The sequence below is a fragment of the Crotalus tigris genome, unplaced genomic scaffold, assembly GCF_016545835.1.
Source record: "Crotalus tigris isolate CLP2741 ecotype Arizona unplaced genomic scaffold, ASM1654583v1 scf7180000020356.207472, whole genome shotgun sequence".
NCBI classification, from domain to species: Eukaryota; Metazoa; Chordata; class Lepidosauria; order Squamata; family Viperidae; genus Crotalus; species Crotalus tigris.
Genome location: NW_024097983.1, coordinates 172,501 through 191,065, shown reverse-complemented (window position 1 = coordinate 191,065; position 18,565 = coordinate 172,501). Strand labels below are relative to the sequence as shown.

Below are 18,565 nucleotides of genomic sequence, written 5' to 3'. Positions count from 1 at the left end.
CTTAGCTGTGCTACTCCCTTTTATTCTATTGGCTTTTGAAAGCCAATAGAATAGACTCTCTTGAATAGAGTCTAATGCTATTGGCTTTCAAAAGCCAATAGGAATTGTCCAGGCTGTCTCTGCCCTGCTGAGTCTGCAAACGGTGCTGCACCAGTTGAGTAGTCCTCGACTTACGACCGATGGAGTAGTCCTCGACTTACGACCGGTTGGGGGGGTCGCGGGATTAAAAAGGTTGAGAACCACTGGCTTATCGGCTGTGGCAAGGATGGTCATAAAATGGGGCAAAACGGCCAATGTCTCTCCGAGCCACAGAAACAATGGGGGCAACTGTGTCCGTAAGTGGAGGACTCTCTGTACTCCTTGCCCAGCAGACGTTCCCCTTCTCCTCTGCCCATCGAAGTGAACCAAAGACCGGGATTTTTTCTGAGCCTTGACCAGCTTCATTTCTCTTCCACAGAGACACGGAGCAGATGTGAGGATATGGCGGACAAAAGCCGAGGTCCGTTTGGGAGATTTTACTACTCAAATCCGTTTTACACGGTCAAAGTAAGTACACAGTCAGCCCTGGCTACGTCATCCCCGTTGCTCCAAAGAGGAAGAGCGGTTTCAGTTTGAATCTGTGAGCTTGAGCGGTCATCCCTCGCTTTGCCCGCTGTACGTCTGCCGCGAGTCCTCAAGTTACAACGGTTCATTGAGTGAGCGTTCGAAGTCACAACGGCCCCGAAAAAAAGGGAGTCGGGTGGCCCTTTTTCACACTTACAATAGTTGTGTGCTCCTGGCTGCTTTCCTTCCTGACCGGAGGCAAGGTTTGTCAACGATGGGTTGGAAATAAGAAGGTTTTCCTGGAGTGCTTTACTAAGTGGTTTTTCTGTAAAAAATGGGGGAAACTCAGAGATTGGTTTAACTTCCTTGAGTCCTATTTTGGGGAAGACATTTTGAGAGGCCGTTATTTAACCTGTGAGAAGCGTTGTGAAGAAATTGTCCTTGAGTAGAGGCAGAAAGGACATATTTCTGCTATTACTGCCACTGCCTCTGACCCTAACTGTGATGGAGGAGTGTTATTTGATCTATAGGTCATCTATAGATCTATCCATCCATCCATCCCTCGTACTTATATATAGCCAACATCAAAGCCTTCTGCTTTGCAGCCCTTAAATTGTCACACAATGCAGCTAAAGCCGAGTAGAAATACAGCGAAAATCAAAGCGTCCGCAGCTATCATCTTAATCATGAAATGGCCCCCAACCACATACAGTGGCTTCAGCTTTCAAAGGCATTGCAGAATAACTTCATAGGAGAGAATATTTGTAGTTCAGGGTGCAACCTGGGGTGTGTGTGTGTCCTTGGTGCTCTCTGAGCTTGGTGGTTTTCTTGCGGATGTTTCATGACCCAACTAGGGAACATCATCAGTGCTAGAAGGGGGTGTGGTTTGCAGAGGGGAGGAGGAGGGTGGTTAGGAGAAGGAGGAGAAGGAGGAGGAGGAGGAAGAAGAAGAAGAAGAAGAAGAAGAAGAAGAAGAAGAAGAAGAAGAAGAAGAAGAAGAAGAAGAAGAAGAAGAAGAAGAAGAAGAAGAGGAGGGTGGTTAGGAGAAGGAGGAGAAGGAGGAGGACGAGGAGAAGAAGAGAAGAAGGAGAAGAAGAAGAAGAAGAAGAAGAAGAAGAAGAAGAAGAAGAAGAAGAAGAAGAAGAAGAAGAAGAAGAAGAGGAGGAGGAGGAGGAGGAGGAGGAGGAGGAGGAGGAGGAGGAAGAAGAGGACTGTGGGGTCTTTGGTGTTCTCTGAGCTTCGTTTTTTTTCTTGCGGACATTTCATTACTCAACTAGGTAACATCATCAGTGCTAGAAGGAAGGGGAGTTTGTGGAGAGGAGGAGGAGGAGGAATAGGAGGGGGAGGAGGAGGAGGAGGAGGAGGAGGAGGAAGACAATGACGACTGTTGGGTCCCTGGTGTTCTCTGAGCTTGGTTGTTTTTCTTGAGGACATTTCATTACCCAACTAGGTAACATCATCAGTGTTAGAAGGGAGAGGGGTTGCGGAGAGGAGGAGGAGAAGGAAGAATAGGAGGGGGAGGAGGGGGAGGAGGAGGAGGAGGAAGACAATGACGATTGTTGGGTTCCTGGTGTTCTCTGAGCTTGGTTGCTTTTCTTGCGGACATTTCATTGCCCAACTAGGTAACATCATCAATGCTAGAACAGAGGGGGGTTTGTGGAGAGGAGGAGGAGAAGGACTATGGGGTGTTTGGTGCTCTCTGAGCCTGGTGGTTTTTTGAAGACTAGGTAACATCATCAGTGCTATCTAGTACTGCTCCAGCTCTGCTACAAAACTGTTGATGTTTCCTAGCTTGGTAATGAAATGTCTGCAAGAAAACCACCAAGCTCAGAGAGCACCAAGGACCTCAAAAAAATCTCCCCTTGGTCTCCGAGTTACCAGACCTCAAAGAGGCCTAATGCCAAAACAGCACCCATCTCCATCTTCTCGCTCTGGTACTAGACCCCAGTGGTGGGATTCAAATACCTGAACAACCGGTTCTCTTATTGGATGCAGGCTTGGGCCTCCAAGGCCTAGAACGGACTTCCGGAAGTGGCATCCATGCACTTCCGGTGGGCCGTTCTAGGCCTGGGAGGCCTCCTCCAGGCCTCCCAGGCCTAGAACGGACTTCCGGAAGTGGCATCCACGCAGTATACATTCATCCGGTTCTCCGAACTCAGCAAAATTTAGCTCCTGGTTCTGTTTGTTTGACAGGATTAAAACCCAAGGAATCCAGTATTTTAGACCCATTGCTAGCCTTTACGAAAGAAGCTAAATGAATCTAATAACAAAAGCATACAAAGCAAGCCTCCAAATTACGAAATGCTGTAAAAACGGTATAAAAATCCTCGCACTCATCAAATCAATTTGTCAGCTGTCCCAGAACTACATGCTGTTGTTAGCTCTGCTCGTCATTAAACCTTCTTTCTCAAACAGTCTCCATTTTATTCCCGGCTTGGAACTGGACCTGGTTTTTCTTTCAACACTGATCGCAAGTCACTTTTTTCAGTGTCATTATATAACTTTGGACGGTGACTGAATGAGTGGTTCTAAGTCAAGGACTTCTTGTTTTGACAATGAATCTGTTTTATTGGAGGGCCCAAGAACAGGTGGGTTCAGATGTGGTTCTGACCTTTCACCATTTCTTCCCTGCAGTTCTTCGTTTTCTGCCACGGGTTCCTGCAGCTCTCCCAGCTCATGACATCCGGCTACATGAAAAGTTCAATTTCCACCATCGAGAGGCGTTTCGGTCTGTCCAGCCAGACATCTGGCATGGTGGCCTCCTTCCACGAGGTACCCCTGTCAGCCCCGGCAACTCTTTACTCTTGTTTGCCATTACTCTACTGCACGACCCCTGCAATATGGCTTGCATTGCTAGTTGTAAACTGCTATCCGTACTATTTCGGCTACTGTTAATCTATGTAAACATTAACCTTTAAATCTTAGATTCTATACTGCCAACAGACAAGAATATCTGTAGGTCAAACTGTGGGGTCCTTGGTGCTGTCTGAGCTTGGCAGTTTTCTTGCAGACGTTTCATTACCCAGCTAGGGAACATCATCAGTGCTAGAAGAGAGTGGGATTTGTGGAGAAGGAGAGAGGAGGAGGAGAAGAGAGGATGAGGAAGAGGAGGAAGAGGAGGAGAGAGGAGGAGGAGGAAGACTGTGGAGTCCCTGGTGCTCTCTGAGCTTGGTGGTTTCCTTGCAGACATTTCATTACCCAGCTAGGGAACATCATCAGTGCTAGAAGGGAGTGGGGTTCATGGAGAGGAGGAGGAGGAGGAGGAGGAGGAGGAGGAGGAGGAGGAGGAGGAGGAGGAGGAGGAGGAGGAGGACTGTGGATTCTTTGGCAACTACTCTACTGCACGTCCATACAATACTACTATCTCTGAGCTTGGGGGTTTTCTTGCAGACGTTTCATGACCCAACTAGGGAACACCATCAGAAGGAGGTGGGGTTTGTGAAGAGGAGAAGGACGAGCAGGAGGAGAAGCAGGAGCAGGACTGTGGGGTCCTTGGTGCTCTCTGAGCTTGGTGGTTTTCTCGCAAACATTTTATGACCCAACTAGGGAACACCATCAGTGCTAGAAGGGGGTGGAGTTTGTGGAGGAGGAGGAGGAGGAGGAGGAGGAGGAGGAGGAAGACTGGTGATAGAGAAGGAGGAGAACTGTGGGGTCCTTGGTGCTGTCTGAGTTTGCTTTTTTTCTTGCAGATGTTTCATGACCCAACTAGGTAACACCATCAGTGCTAGTAGGGATTGGGGTTTGTAGAATAGGAGGAGGAGGAGAAGGAGAAGGAAATTAGGAAGGAGAGGGAGGGAGGGAGGAAGGAGGAAGAGGAGGAGGGAGGGAGGGAGCAGGAGGAGGACTGTGGGGTCCTTGGTGCCCTCTGCGCTGGGTGGTCTTCTTGCAAACATTTTATGACCCAACTAGGTAACACTATCAGTGCTAGAAGGGAGGAGGAGGAGGAGGAGGAGGAGGAGGAGGAGGAAGACTGGTGATAGAGAACGAGGAGAACTGTGGGGTCCTTAGTGCTGTCTGAGTTTGTTTTTTTTGTTGCAGATGTTTCATGACCCAACTAGGTAACACCATCAGTGCTAGTAGGGAGTGGGGTTTGTAGTATAGGAGGAGGAGAAGGGATCTAAAAGCCAGGGGGCTGCACTCAGAGTGCCAAGGATCCTGTCCACTTCCTTGGGACCAAAAAGATCAAACTCTTCCCAGATAACATCATAGGAGTGTGCCTCATCCAATTCCGTAGGAGTGAATTGAAGATGTGGACAATAATCTTAACCGTGACCCTGCAGATATTCCCCTTGCCTTTTTTAATATAACTTTCACTGTAATAAAAAAAAGCAATTTATCACTGCTTTCCAGATTTTCAATAAAGTAGTTTCGGGGGTTTTTTTAATGAAAGGATTCCCTATTCTATTTTGTTTTTAATTTCATAATAAGAAATTATTTTTCCCACAGTATTTATGGATTGATCTATTGTCCTCCCAGGAGTATGCTGGAACACGATGTACACCTTTTTGTGAATCTAATTCTATAAAGAGCCACTAATTAAAATAATATTGAAGAAGAGTAATTGGATCCTGAGTGAAAAAAAATTTTTTTTCTAAGGAGTGATAACCACGCCCATCATTTCTTTTTAGTACAAACTATTAATGGATTGATTACTGATTAAATTTACACGCTGTCCACCTCACCATCAAGGGATTGATGTTGGATTCATGATTTCATGATGTGATTTTTTTTTTTTACGATTTAACCATTTGGTGATTTTGATAATTTGATTTTTTAATGATTCAGATGATTTAATGAGTTTGATTTTTTTACCCTTGGATGATTTTTATGCTTTGATGGTTTTGACGATTTAATGAGTTTTATGATTGGATGATGGCTACAATTTGTTTATTTTTACGATGTGACGATTGAACGAGTTTGACGATTTAATGATTTTTACAACTGGATGATTTTTAAATCTGGATGATTTTTACTATTGTGCGATTTTGACGATGTTCACGATATGGCGATGTAATGAGTTTGATGATTTAACGATTTAAAAGATTATTATTATTATTTTTGTTTTTCAAAAACGTGACCGCCTTCGTAGTTTGATCTGACTGGCTGGCTTTCATAAAGATGTAGCTTCTTCAGCCTCCGTAAGGATCTGCCCACCTTTTCTTTCGTCCCATCAGATTGGAAACACGATGCTCATCGTCTTTGTGAGTTATTTCGGCAGCCGACTCCACAGACCCCGGGTCATCGGTTGCGGTGCCATCCTCGTTTCCGTGGCCGGTTTTGTCATTTCTCTCCCACATTTCGTCTCGCCCCCTTACGAATACGATCAGTCCGTTTCTGGTAAGGATCTTCTAGAAATATCTACAGAGATTCTCTGTCACTTAGGTCGGAGTTCCCCAACATTTGGGGGGGGGGCTGGCGGCCCAGACCAGGGGAGAGGGGGAAAAAAGGGATGGTTTTGTGTGGGGGGTGTGTATGTGTGTGAATGCATGCACGTGCTGTTCTGCCCCAGCCTTCTTGAGCTCCTTGTTAAGTTCACAAGGAGAAAACCCCTCTTCAAATCAAGCAGGCAGAAACCGCAGGACAAACCCAAACCCCGTTGATTTACTCACAGACTTGAGGAAAAACAAACACAGTACATCGCAACTCAATCCTCAACACGAACGGCTGCCTTCGGCAACCAATGCCCCCCTCACCTTCTCTTTTATTATGCAGCCAAGGCGTGGCTTCCTAATGCCTTCTCCTTTGCCTTTGGAGCCGCCTCATTGCGTTCCTCTGTCCTACTCTCGTCTCTTGCCTGCACTTTTGTGCATCCAGGATTTGTCCCAGCTGTTCTTCATCACTATCCAACTCAGGCTCCCAGCACAGCTGTGTCTCAGCCTGAGCACGAATAGAGGGGCCGGGCTCCTCGTCAGACTGTAAATCTTGGAGCTCCTCAGAGCCTCCCTCTGACTCTGATGACACTCCAGGCCCCTCCTCCTCCTCCTCCTCTGAGTCCTCAGACTCAGCTGCCGGATCCACGGACTGGCAAAGAATCACAACATGTGCGTGCGCGTGGACGAAAACCCGTTGCTCACATGAGTGGGGGCACAAGCATTTGCACAAGCGGAGCCCCAAATGCCTGCGATGCTCACATCAGTGGGGCCACGGACACCCGCCATCCTTGTGGCAACACTCGAGTAAATGGGGCCACAAATGCCCACATCACTTGTGTAAATTGGGCCCTGAACGCCTGCAACGCTTGTGGCGATGCTCGCATGAGACCACCTGAGATCCTCATGACAATGCTCGTGCAAGTGGGGTCGCGAACACCTGCAATGTCTATGGTGATGCTTGCGTGAGTGGACACCTGCAAGAGTGGGACTGTGTGCGCGCACGCACATGCACACACTGGCCAGGCACTCAGGCAGCCCGGTGGCTAATAGTCCATGGCCCGGTAATGGGCCGCAGCCCACAGGTTGACGACCCCTGATCCAGGTCATGGTTGTCCCAAAGGCGCTTTTCCAAGGAGCAACTGGGCTTTCTTTGTTTTTCCTTGACAACATCTCGCTTCTTGTCCCAGAAGCTTCTTCAGTTCTGACTGAATGGTGGAGGATGGAAGGATTTATATTTCTTGCAGTCATCTGGGCGTTAGTGCTCTTTCTGAGAATCTTTTTTTTTATTGAAAATTTTCAAATTTTACAAAGCAATTCCCTTCCCCAAACCCCCCCAACCCTCCCATGCCCTCCCCCACCTCCCCAAACCTCCCATACCCTCCCCCAACCTTCCCAGAGCTGAGTACAGGCTTAATTGAAATTTTTCAAAAAAACTTAAAACACATATAAATCCTAAGCAAATCTAAATACATTAAATTAAACAAGTTATCTTCTCTTAAAAATAATAATTACAATCATTAAACACATTGTAATATACTCTAAACATTTTCTAATATCATACTTATATTATTATCCATCATTCTTTATAAACTCCCTCCAAAACACAAATTTAAACATTACTTAGAACATTAAAATTCCCTTATACATATTTAAAGCAAAATGTTCCTTTAAATACTCCTTAGATATCTATACATACAATATAAAATCTAATCTCTCCCTCTTTCTTTATCCTAAGACACAAAAATAAACATATAAACATTCATTATACCATTAAGACTAAATACTCTTTTGAATAGTCCTTAAGTTGCTAAACTTAAACTTCTTATCTAAAATTTTTCATTCGATCTCCATAATCTTCTCTCCTATCAAAAAAAAAACTTAAAACACATATAAGTCCTAAGCAAATCTAAATACATTAAATTAAACAAGTTATCTTCTCTTAAAAATAATAATAATATAAAAAAAAAAACCAAAAAAAATATTTTTTATAATTACAATCATTAAACACATTGTAATATACTCTAAACATTTTCAAATATCATAGTTATATTATTATCCATCATTCTTTATAAACTCCCTCCAAAACACAAATTTAAACATTACTTAAAACATTAAAATTCCCTTATACATATTTAAATCTTTACCAATAACCAATTCCATCCACAATAAACACATTCCTTATCAATCTCTCTTATCCATAAACCTCGAAAGAAGTGCTTTAAAATCTGCCCTTAAAGGTTGCTCCAAAAAGTTTATGAATCTTGCTTCTCCCACAGACTCAGGAACCAATACTTGTGAAGCTTCCTTAACCTCCTTCTTCTGTTGCTCCTTTTCTTTACGTTTATATGTTGCACGAGTTTCTGAGAATCTTTGATGCCTCTTGGAGGTTTATCTGTGCCCTGGATAGTGCAAATGGGTGTAGAGCTTTCATGGAACTGCTGAAAGGACTGTGTTGTAGATTGGAGATAGAGGATGCTGTCTCCCTCCCCCTCTGTTGAGGGAGGGCTGTTCAATCTTAGTGTAGATGGCCTCTTTGATCCCTCCTTCACATCAGTGGCCCTCTCTGTCCAGTATGTGGACTTTGCTGTCTTCAAAAGCATTGTTCTGTCCCAGCCTATGTACGTCCTTGTTACTTCACAAAGACAACCCCTCTTTTAACAGTGGACTGGAAAATAAACCCTTTTTATTTGAGTTGCAGACCTGATAATTGTCCCAGAAAACCAAAGCAACAGAACACTTTTCCAACACTTGTCCAAAAGCAAAATGGAGCACGAGTCAAACAGGCAAAATAGACAGATCATGATCTTTTGACACTGAAGTTCTTTGCAAATGGCTGCCTCCAGCAACCAGCCCTGCCCACACATTCCCTTTTTGTTACGCAGCCCCCAAGGCGTGGCTTCTCACTGCTTTCTCCTCCTTCCCTGGAGTCGCTTCATTGCCTCCCTCTGTCCTACTCGAGCATCTCTGAGGTCTTGCAGCTGTGCTTCTTTCAAGTCTGACTCAGCTTCCCAGCAGCTGGATCACGAGTGGAAGGACCAGCCTCTTCATTAGTTTGTAAGTCCTGCAGCTCATCAGAGGCTCCCTCCGGCTCTGATGGCTCCCCAGGCCTCTCCTCCTCCTCCTCCTCCTCTGATTCCCAACTACTGGGATCACAGGCTGGCACGGAACCGCAACAAGCATGACCTTTGTCTTTCAAATGCAGACGGACTGCGGAATCTCATCCTGATGGATTTGTTCTCCTACATTGTGCCCTGCATTTGTGAAGTGGTTGTTTTGTTTCCCCAATGCATGGAGCCGTACATATCTCACTGCACTGTACTGCGTATATCACATCGCTCAGTTTGTGTCCAGGAGTTTTATTCCGGTTCTGGATCGGGGCACTAGCGGTCGTGTAGAGAGAACTGTCTCTTCGCCGGCCAGTTTCCGTTCGCCGGTAGACCCTTAACAAGGTGGAAAGTTACACTGGAGGGGCGACTACCAATGAGGATGACTGTTGTTGACCACGGAAGGGCAGTAGCTCCTTCTGTAGTCCGAGGCAGCTCCTTAGGGCTGATGGAGAAAAGATCAGCAATTAACATGGCCGATCACTTAGCCACACCAGCCGAAAGTCAGAAGAACATCTAAGCATAAAGAACCACTGTGGAAGATCCGGGTGAGACCTTTCCTTCCCTCTCTTTACCCTAACTATCTCCCTGTGAAAAGCTTCTGGAATTATTTCCCTGCTTTGAGAGAGCGGCGTCTGTTTACTGACAAGCTCCTGTCTTAATGCATTCTTGGGTTTAAAGTATGCATGTATGTTGTGTTGGTTGAAGATCCTCCTGAGCTTTTCAGATATTCCTGCAATCCTCAGGAAGAGCGCTAACGACCAGGTGACTGCAAGGGATATAAATCCTTTCCTCCTCCACCATTCAGTCAGAACAGAAGAAGCTTCTTGGATGAGAAGTGAAACACGTTCAGGGAAAAACAAAATCCGGTGGCCTTTTGGGAAAAGCACCTTTGGGATGGCTTTCCATAAACGTTCTGTCAAGCCCTGCGGGGCTTGCCATTCGCTGGTGGGGGGAAGTTAGAAGAGGACACACCACCGCTGTTCCAGGCTGCAGCTCTTCCCCGACACCTCGCTTGTCCACTGGCCGCAGTGGGAACCAGGCCCGGAAGCTCCGCCGACCAGCTGGCCGTCGGGAGCCGGCAGGATGCTAAGAGGAAGAGCTACGAGGCACGCAATGACTCACCATTGCTGAAGCAGCTGGAACACAATGCAGCAGCAAACGGCTCCACCTTAATCAGGCAGAAGGCTGGACAGAGAGGCGGAGCTCAGCAGGGCTGGGGCCAGACGAGTGGACTTTTAAAGGCAACCGGGTGGATGGTGGGGTGAAGCTGGGCCCTTCGGATTTCTAAAGACCCTACATCTCGTAAGACGGCAATTCTGGTGGCCCCGGATGAAGCTGGAGGTGGAGGCCTCCAGGTATATCAGCAAGGGGGGTGGAGATGGACCCTCTTAAGGTCCAAGTGGTTCTGGACTCACAGGCGCCCCGCATCCGACGACACCTACAATGCTTTCTGTTATAAAAAGCACTGGGAGCAAACCACTCCCAGTGCTGACTTTGTTTGTTAGGCATTAAACTACCTAACTTGCACTACGTTCCTGCGTTCCCGTCTTTCTTCATTCGGGACGACGACGGACCTAGTTTGACAGGTTCGTCACCGGGTCTGCTTTTTCAGATTTTAAATTTGGAACGATGGGACAAACCAGCTGTCCAACACAATAAATGACTAAGCCACTCACCTCTTTGTCTTCCTGTAAAGCCGCATTCTATAATTACGTCCCTGATTTATTCTATTCCTTACATATAAAACAGAAGAAATTATGTAAGAAATATTATAATTTTATTGATTGATTAGACTCCTAATTCTTTGCCTTTCTTTCTGGCAAGCTGCTCAAGAACTATTGGAAACGGACCGGCCTAACAATCAAAATAGGAAACCAATCAATTAAAAACAAATATTTCTAAGCTTTTGTATTTTGGGGTGAAAAAGAAGTATGGTTTAGGACAGTGGTGGCGAACCTAGGGCACACGTGCCAGAGGCGGCACTCAGAGCCCTCTCTGTGGGCACGTGCGCCATGCCCCAGAGATGGCAATTGTGCCTCTTCAAGCAGCCGCCTGCTAACTCGCTGAGATCCCACATGGCTGGATGCATCCCAGCACAGCTGGTTTCCCTCCCCCCCGTCCCACCCCTCTTGGCCTCGCATGGTCTCCTTTTCCCAGGCGTGACCCACTGCATCGCCTCCTCAGCTGTCGGCCGGCTGTTGAGCTCAGAGGCAGCTTCTCTGAACTGCTGGCAGTGGGCTGCGGAGCCCTAGAGTGTGCTGGTCGAGGGGCCAGCAGGCTGTGGGTGCTGACGGACACCGTCGGCCCCCGTGCACTCGCTGGCCTCTGTGTGCGAGGTCCGATGGTGTCAGGCAGCAGCCGTTCTGGCCTCTGCATCACCTTGCCCTGCGACAATGGCACCCCTACCCTGCCTCGCCTTGCCTCGCCTCACCCTGCAGGATGAGCCCCCTGCCCACCGCCCCACTTGCCAGAGACCCCCTGGATCTCCCCCAACCCCGGCCCCCACAGGAGTCCTGCCCACGAGCAACATCGAAGCGACCACGCCCACCTTGGCCACAGCCACCCAGTGGGCCACGCCCGCCTGGCACCCGGCGATAAATAAGTGGGTTTTGGATTGCAGTTTGGGCATTCGGTCTCTAAAAGGTTTGCCATCACTGGTTTAGGGGCAGCATGCAGCCCCCCCCCCCAACATCCCTTTTGTAGATCCCAAACCTGCTCAGAAGGGTTGACAGCTATGTGTGGCTTTTACTGATGTTAGAACGAGACATCTGGGAACATAAGAAGAAGCTTGCTAGTTCAGATCAGGTGTCAGAGAAAGAGGGTGAAGAGGGCGCCTCCCTAACAGTTCCCAGAATCTACTTTTTATGGGGCAAATAATCTGCTTCAGCTTGGCAAGATTTCTGTCTATAGGTGAGGAGCAGTAAGGAAATCTGCTTAGAAGAATCGTAAACACAAGGGTATGTGTAAGATCTGGAAACTCTAGAAAGAGTACAGAGAAGAGCAACAAAGATGATGAGTGGAATGGAGGCTAAAACATATGAAGAACGGTTGCAGGAATTGGGTAGGTCTAGTTCAGAGGTAGGCAATCTGGACTCTTTTATGACTACTGGACTTCAACTCCCAGAATTCCTGAGCCAGCATGGGGGAACTATGGCACCCTCATGACTGGTGGACTTCAACTCCCAGAATTCCTGAGCCAGCATGGGGGAAGTTTGGCCCCTTCATGACTCGTGGACTTCAACTCCCAGAATTCCTCAGCCAGCATGGGGGAATTATGGCCCCTTCATGACTCGTGGACTTCAACTCCCAGAATTCCTCAGCCAGCATGGGGGAATTATGGCCCCTTCATGACTCGTGGACTTCAACTCCCAGAATTCCTGAGCCAGAATGGGGGAACTATGGCCCCTTCATGACTCGTGGACTTCAACTGCCAGAATTCCTCAGCCAGCATGGGGAAACTATTGCCCCCTTCATGACTGGTGGACTTCAACTCCCAGAATTCCTGAGCCAGCATGGCTCAGCTTGGAAACCTTGGGGTCAACATCTTCTCCAAAGCACCTGAAGGCAGGACAAGAAGCAACAGATAGAAACTAATCCTGGAGAGAAGCAACCTACGAGAACCAAGGAGAAATTTCCTGAGAGCAAGAATAATTAACCAGTGGAACAGCTTGCCACCAGAAGTTGTGGGTGCTCCATCGCTGGAGGCTTTTAAGAAGAGACTGGACAGCCACTTGTCTCAAATGGGATATGGTCTTCTGCTTGCTAGAAGACCTCCAGAGCCAATTCGGTGATCCTGTTATTCAGTTGTGTTACATCATGGACACCACTGTTAAGCGAAGCACTGCAGTGGTTAAGTTAGTCACATGGTTGTTAAGTGAATCTAGCTTCCCTGTTGACTTGGCTGGTCAGAAGGTTGCAAAAGGTGTTCAAGACACACACACACACGCACGCACACTCAGGACGCGACAAACCGTCACAAAGATAGGCCCGTTGCCAAATGTCTGCATTTTGATCACCCGACCGTAGGGATGCTGCAACAGTGGTAAGTGTGAAAAACGGTCGTAGGTCATTTTTTTCAGGTCCGTCGTAACTTCAAAAAGTCACTCAGTGCACCGTTGTAAGGCGAGGGCTCCCTGTACAATGGGGGTAAATGAACTGGGCTATCTTATCCCAACTGGGGCAGAAGGAATTCTCCAGCTCGAAGCGTTGTGGGAATGGTCTACCCAGCCTCTGCCTTTCTCTTCCCAGGTTCGTCAAGTAACACCACCGATATCTGTCTTCCACACCGCAAAGGACCCGTGACCGACACCTGCGCTGACCGCCAGAGGGAGAGCGACGTGGTGCTGATGTTGCTCCTCTTTGGTCAGACCTTGCTGGGCATCGGCGGGGTGCCCATCCAGCCCTTTGGCATCTCCTACATAGATGACTACGCCAGCGCCACCAACTCGCCTCTCTACATAGGTACGTTCCTAGGAACAACCACGAACGAAAACCGCGAGAACAGAGGTCACCAATCTAATCTCCCCAAAAGTGGGGTTGAACTAAAGGGCTCAAAAGAGACCCAATGGGGGTGGGGAGGGGAAGAAACCCAAAGGAGCATCTCACCCACCCACCCACAGGGAGAGGACTGCACCCCGAGGGCTCCAAGGCAGGGCTGGGCAATGTGCAAATGCTACGGTGCTGGTTTGTTGCAGACCAATTCTGAGCAACGCCCAGTTTCTGCTTCCAGAATCCCTCACTGCTTTCTTTGCAGATGAGAGGGAAAGGCAGGGGCAAACATTTTATGCCCGCGCATATGCACGTGCGCAACGGGGCGAACAAGCACGCATGTGACGCAAACAAGGCGGGGTTAGTGCTTGCGTGACACTTGTTAGCCCTGCCCTGTTCCTCTGCACAGCACCCGTTTCTGTGCCCCGAGGTGCAGCATTAGCCTGTTTTTGCGCACCGAGGCATGGTGCCATCCCATTTTCACATACCGAGCATGGTGTCCCATTTTTGCACCCTGCAGTGCGGCGGTGTCCCGTTTTTGGGGACTGGAGGCTAGAACATATGAGGAACGGTTGCTGGAATTGGGTATGTCTAGTTTAAGGAAGAGAAGGACGAGGGGGGACATGATAGCGGCCTTCCAGTATCTCAGGGGCTGCCCCAAAAAAGTGGGGGGGTCCACCTATCCTCCAAAGCACCTGAAGGCAGGACAAGAAGCAACGGATGGAAACGAATCAAGGAGAGAAGCAACCTGAAATTAAGGAGAAACTTCCTGACCGTGAGAACAATTAACCAGTGGAACCACCTGCCTCCAGGAGCGGTGAATGCTCCAACACTGGAAGTTTTTAAGAAGAGACTGGACAGCCATTTGTCTGAAATGGTATAGGGTTTCCTGCCTGAACGGGGGGGGGGTTGACTAGATGACCTCCAAGGTCCCTTCCAACATCATCATCATCATCATCATCATCATCATCATCATCATTATTATTATTATTATTATTATTATTATTGCTCTTGGGAAATGGCATCTTGAAGGTTGTTTTGGATATTCCAGGTTTGCCTTTGGAGGCACGAGACCATGGTTTGAAGCAGGGGTCCCCAAACTTGTGGACTTCAAACTGCCTGAGCAGGGGGTTTGACTAGATGACCTCCAAGGTCCCTTCCAACATTATTATTATTATTATTGTTGTTGTTGTTATTATTATTGTTGTTATTGTTATTATTCCTCTTTTTTTCTACTGCCCAGGCTTTATTTTTGCTGCCACCGCCCTTGGCCCTGCCATCGCCTTCCTCTTGGGGTCGCTTATGCTCCGTTTCTATGTTGACATTGACAAAGTTTCATCAGGTGAGTGGACCAGCCTCCTACATGGGCAGATTCCTGAGAAAATAAATCCTGTACAGTATATCCCTAATTGATGATGATCATCAGTGCTGGAAGAGAGTTTGTTCTTTGTTTACGTACATGTAGCTTGCCTTGTCACTGTTGGTGGAAGGGTTCTTGCTGGCTCCTTGTTTAGGCTCTTGTTTACTGTTTAATGTTAGCTTGTATCTCCGAGAGGATAGTTCTTTGACTGGGCATTGCTTACTGCTTGATTATTGATTTAATCTTGTTAATCTTGGTGTTAATCTCTGTGTCAACGCTGCTAACATCGGATGTTTTTGCTTTGACAACAGTTAGAAATGCAACCATATTTTACCTTTAGAGTTAGATGATGCTGGGGGAGGAAGGTGCATGAGAGTTCAGCTAGACATAACAATGCTGAACCTAGTGTGAGAACCAAGGTTGTTGAAATAAGAGGTGATAAGAAATGGTGGGCTGGAGAACTGGAGGGAAAGCCGGCATTTCAAGCTAATTGGAGAATGTGATTTATGATTGTTAACTGGAGGAGGGAATTGTGCTCTGATACTATATGCTCAGGGGAGGGGCTTCAATTATGCAGTGCCAATGTTATGCTACTCAAAATAAAGATTCTTTAAGGTAACCAGTGCCTCAAAGTTCTTTGAAGAGTTTCATCTGTCAGAACCACGACACTCTGCTTATCTGGGCGTTGGTTGCTGTTGTGACCTTTTGTTTCCTTTTTGGCCCAGTCAAGGAATTACCCACTCAGACAAACAGTGCACAACAGCCATCAAGCCACTTGTTTACAAACAGCTCCTTCTTCCTTCTAGCACTGATGATGTTACCTAGTTGGGTAATGAAACATCTTCCAGAAAAAACATTGCAGAAAGAACTTGCAGAAAAGAAAAGAAGGCGAGGCCTCACACACCAGGAGAGAATCACACTGCGGGTAGCTGGGTGTGGGCATCAACAACCCGTTTGTACTTTCCTAACGGGGTGTCACAGAGGGGTAGGAAATTCAAGATGGTGGCTACAACCAGGCAGTCAGATCTGCAAGGCACATCAAAAGGAGACTGGCATTTGGGTTAGGGCTGCCATTTTGACTCTTTTGACCCTCCTTCCTTGTGGATATCCCAATTCCTAGCAAGTGATAGGCCAGCTGTTCCCAGCACGGCATCCTCCAGATGGCCATTTGGACTCTTTTGACCCCCTCCCACAGACACCCCTGATTCCTAGCAAGAGTTAAGTCTGTTGTTTCCTACATGGCATCCTCCAACTGGCCATGCGGAGGGGGGAGGATAATTGGAACTGTAGTCTGAGTGAGACTACTATGAAATCTGGGGAACTTTTTATGATTGGCTGAAAAGAGAATACGATTAAAAGATAGTTAACATCAATTTAGATCAGTGGTTCTCAACCTTTTTAATGCCGCGACCCCCAACCGGTCGTACGTCGAGGACTACTCAACCGGTTGTAAGTCGAGGACTACTCAGCTGGTGCAGCACCGTTTGGCGGGCTCAGCAGGGCAGAGACAGCCTGGACAATTCCTATTGGCTTTTGAAAGCCAATAGAATTAGACTCTATTCAAGAGAGTCTGTTCTATTGGCTTTCAAAAGCCAATAGAATAAAAGGGAGGAGCATAGCTAAGGAAAAGGGGGAAAAAAATGACGGACTGCGTTGTTTGGCGACCCCCGTGAAATGGTCGTTCGACCCCAAATGGGGTCCCGACCCACAGGTGGAGAACCACTGGTTTAGATGGAAGAAGAAGAAGCAGATAAAGAGGGAGACCCAGGCGACACAGTATTGAATAACTGGAGGTTGTATAAATATTTATAGAAGTATATACCGAGAAGGCTAGATAAATAGAAGTATTAATGTAAGAGAAAATTAATCTTATTGTATATAATACAGATAGAAAAATTTGGAGAGAGGAGTTGCTCAGACATTACCCCTGAATTGTATCTGAAGAGGGATGAGAGGGAAGAAAGGAGAGGAGAGAGAAAAGAGTGAAGGAGGGGAGAAGGAAGTAAGAAGGTTGGAGGAGAAGAGGAGAGTGGTGAAGGAAAGAGAAGAGGAGAGGAAGAAGAGGGAAGTAGGGAAGAGAAGAAAGGGAGAAAGAAGGTAGAGAAGGAGTGTGCATACGGTGAAAGGGGAAATGGGCGAGCAACACCAAAAGGTCATGTGTATGTATTTATTTCATTTTATTAAAAGTATCTTATAAATCAGTGGTTCTCAACCTGTGGGTCGGGACCCCATTTGGGGTCGAACGACCATTTCACGGGGGTCTCCAAACAATGCAGTCCGCCATTTTGTCCCCCCTTTTCCTTAGCTGTGCTACTCCCTTTTATTCTATTGGCTTTGGAAAACCAATAGAAGAGACTCTCTTGAATAGAGTCTAATTCTATTGGCTTTCAAAAGCCAATAGGAATTGTCCAGGCTATCTCTGCCCTGCTGAGCCCGCCAAAAGTCCCATTCTGCAAACGGGGCTGCACCGGTTGAGTAGTCCTCGACTTACGACCGGCTGAGTAGTCCTCAACTTACGACCGGTTGGGGGTCGCGGCATTAAAAAGGTTGAGAACCACTGTTATAAATGAATGTAAAAAGAATGTATGTTAACATCTGATAAATATCACGGTATATGTATGGGAGAGAGTCTGGAAAAATAAAAAAATATTTTTAAAAAAAAATTGGAACTGTAGTCCAACTCATCCGGATGACCGCCTGTTGAACAGGATTGGGAAACTCATGAGTTCCCCCACGGTGATCGGAACATCTGGGAAACCGAGTCAGTTTAACCCGTGATTTCAGCCGGCTTAGTGCCTCTCTCTTTTGTTTCAGCGGAGGTCCACATCACCAACAAGGATCCGCGATGGGTTGGGGCCTGGTGGCTGGGCTTCATTTTTGCCGCCAGCATGGTGGCCATCGCCTCCATCCCGTATTTTTTCTTCCCGAGAGAAATGCCCAAAGAGGTAAGAACCCACCGGAGAACGTCAAAGCATCGTTGCCCCAAAGCCAGTTGGGGGTAGTTTAATTGCAGGCTCGTTAAACGCTGAGCTTCCTCGTCCGTTGGAAAATGAAATATTTACCCATGACAAGAGATCCTGTAAGGCCGCCGTCAAGGTCCCACTTGCTGAGATCCTGGGTCTTCCGTCCAATTCAATGAGTGAGAAAAATACGGTTCCACATTTAGGCAAGAAAAACCAAATGCACAGGTATAGCATAGGTTTCCCCCCCCCCCAATCCTTCTCTTCTATAGGGCAGAAGAAGAAACAACAGATGGAAAGTAATCAAGGGGAGAAGCAACCTGGAATTAAGGAGAAACTTCCTGACAGGGAGGACAATCAACCAGTGGAACAGCCTGCCTCCAGAAATCATGGGCACTCCATCACTGGAGATTTTTAAGAAGATGCTAGACAGTCACTTGTCTGAGATGGTATAAGTTGAGCAGGGGGCTGGACTAGAAAACCTCCAAGATCCCTTCCAGCTCTATTCTATTCTATTCTATTCTATTCTATTCTATTCTATTCTATTCTATTCTATTCTATTCTATTCCATTCTATTCCATTCTATTCTATTCCATTCCATTGTATTCTGTATTTCTATTCTATTCTATTCTGCATTCTATTCTGTATTTCTATTCTATTCTATTCCATTCCATTCCACTGTATTCTGTATTTCTATTCGATTCTATTCTGCATTCTATTCTGTATTTCTATTGT

General features: G+C 46.9%; 1 protein-coding gene across 2 annotated transcripts in view; it reads left to right on the top strand.

Moving 5' to 3' along the window:
- Positions 1-461: 461 nt before the first annotated feature.
- SLCO2B1 (solute carrier organic anion transporter family member 2B1) overlaps positions 462-18,565 on the top strand; it is a 50,616-nt gene continuing 32,512 nt past the window's right edge. The window contains exons 1-5 of one of the 2 annotated variants that reach the window (XM_039366789.1): positions 3,128-3,315; positions 5,718-5,880; positions 13,271-13,483; positions 14,754-14,852; positions 17,685-17,815. In XM_039366789.1, coding sequence (XP_039222723.1) covers positions 3,220-3,315; positions 5,718-5,880; positions 13,271-13,483; positions 14,754-14,852; positions 17,685-17,815 — 702 coding nt within the window. In that variant the 5' untranslated portion in view covers positions 3,128-3,219. Of the gene's footprint in view, positions 547-3,127; positions 3,316-5,717; positions 5,881-13,270; positions 13,484-14,753; positions 14,853-17,684; positions 17,816-18,565 lie in introns of those variants that run through there. The other variant, XM_039366790.1, reaches the window with a different exon arrangement.